The sequence below is a fragment of the Nestor notabilis genome, unplaced genomic scaffold (genome assembly GCF_000696875.1).
Source record: "Nestor notabilis isolate BGI_N333 unplaced genomic scaffold, ASM69687v1 scaffold1857, whole genome shotgun sequence".
NCBI lineage: Eukaryota > Metazoa > Chordata > Aves > Psittaciformes > Psittacidae > Nestor > Nestor notabilis.
In genome coordinates this window covers 74485-76401 of record NW_009936700.1, presented here as the reverse complement: position 1 = coordinate 76401, position 1917 = coordinate 74485, and the positions used below count along the sequence as shown (strand labels likewise).

Sequence of the window (1917 nt, the reverse complement as noted above, 5' to 3'; positions counted from 1 at the left end):
CTGCCGCTGCAGGGCGCCCGCGGACTCCCGTTGAGAGCCGCGGGGACGGCGTGCCCCGGTGTGCGGCACAGGGTGGAGCTGGGCATTAACAGGGGGCGGCGCGGGAGACAGAAAGGGTCGAGAGTTCGGGTTTGTTTTGGGATTTATTTTTTTTTTGCAGTTCCCTTATTAGGGAATAAAGCCCTGATTTTGCAAAAATACCCCCGTTCCTCCTCTTGGTGTTCAGTAGCTTTCCGTGGGGTGTTTCTGTGGAGGCTGACTGCCACTGAGGGTGGCTGTAAACCCCCCTTGCAAGTTATCTTTTCCACTTTAAATTTAATTTCACCTATTTCAAAACACCCCACACCTCCTGCAGCTGCAGAGCTGTACCCGGCGGTAGGCATGTGCTTCAGTCGTAGCTCAATGAGCTTCAGCTGATCATTATAGCTTATCTGTACAAATTCAAGGACAAAGTTTTCTCTTAAGTGGTGGAGAAGGGAGTTATCTTTCATGGAGTAGGAATTTATAGTTATCTAAGAATTTCTTCTTTGCGCTGCTTCTTCCTTTGAAACTGGTTTGCTGGCTTTGATAGGAATTTAAAGGAGGTGCTTGAGGGTATTGCTCAGAAGGATCAAACTATTTTGCACTATAGATATAGCAGAAAACTTGTAACAGTTTTGTATTCCCAAGGATAAATAATTTATTAGCGTGTGAACAGCTCGGTATCTCCTTAGCAATTGAACGTCAATTTTGTCATTATGCTACTTTGTTCTGAATTTTGAAATCACAGAAGTTTGGTAGTTTGTCATGGCAAAATCAATGCTATTATATTAAATAGAACTGGTTTGACCCCATTAAAAAGTTTGTTAGCAGTGCTTAGTTACAGAGTTGACAGCAACCTGTTCCTCTTAGCGACCTGAAGTCAAACAGTTTGTGAATGTTACTTTTGTGACTCAGAATCACATTAGAAATTACGTATTTATAAAATACAGGTTACAAATGATAAGTCAAACTACAGCACTAGTCAGTTTGAATTATCTGTATACTAACACAAATATATCTAAAATATTTACCTTTCATTGACTGTAGCATCGTAGGCAAATTGCAAGAGCGTTGGCATTGCTTGGTTGTTTGTTTTTTAAAACTCTCATTTAATCTATTTTCTTATAGAAGTTATTTAATTCTATTCAGCACTGATAAAGCCAGTAGAACAATGAGTGGTTTGCAAAAACGCCTGCTAAGCACTTAATTTTGTCACATTTTTCTCCTAAATTTTGTCTTGGCAATTAACCTTATTATTTTGAGATTAAACATAGCAGCACCTTCTTGTTACTCATTTTGGAAAAGCTGTGAGACAAAGTGTCAGGGGAGATCCAAGTTCCTTAATTTAGTCATGTAGCCAAAGGATGAAGTAAAACAAAAGACATGTTAAGTAATATTTACAGTAGGTGATGTGTCTCTGTAATTGCCTTGAGTTGACTGCTGGTTTTCCTCATATTAAATGCATTCATTGTATTTGGATGCAAAGTCACCTCATCATAAGAGAGGAAAATGAAAGATGAAAATGCTTTAACTGCAGCTTGTAGTAGTAGAGGGTAAGACTAACATCTTGATTGTCATGAAACTTTCATTTGAGCCTGTTAATCAAGCTTGAAATTGACTTCTTCAGTAGACGAACAACACCAGAGAGTGATTTTTATCTTTCAGTAATACCTTTCAACGATTACTGCAAAGGGAGGAGGGTAGAGCTAAGCAGTACCCTTCTGAAAGGAATTTAGAAAATCTCCTTGGTAATTTATTTGAGCTGTTTGGAACACTTGGTGCACTGTTCCAGAAATACTAATGCGTAAAACCTCCACAGTCATATAACAACAACAGAAAAATAACTTCAGAGTTGCATGAACAAGCTTCAGGGAATGAGTTGGGCATAGTTACAGG

The 1917-nt window shown here is 39.1% G+C and overlaps 1 protein-coding gene across 1 annotated transcript in view; it reads left to right on the top strand.

Moving 5' to 3' along the window:
• Positions 1-1530: 1530 nt before the first annotated feature.
• CCDC170 (coiled-coil domain containing 170) overlaps positions 1531-1917 on the top strand; it is a 35832-nt gene continuing 35445 nt past the window's right edge. The window contains exon 1 of the mRNA XM_010018451.1: positions 1531-1574. Coding sequence (XP_010016753.1) covers positions 1531-1574 — 44 coding nt within the window. The remainder of the gene's footprint in view (positions 1575-1917) is intronic.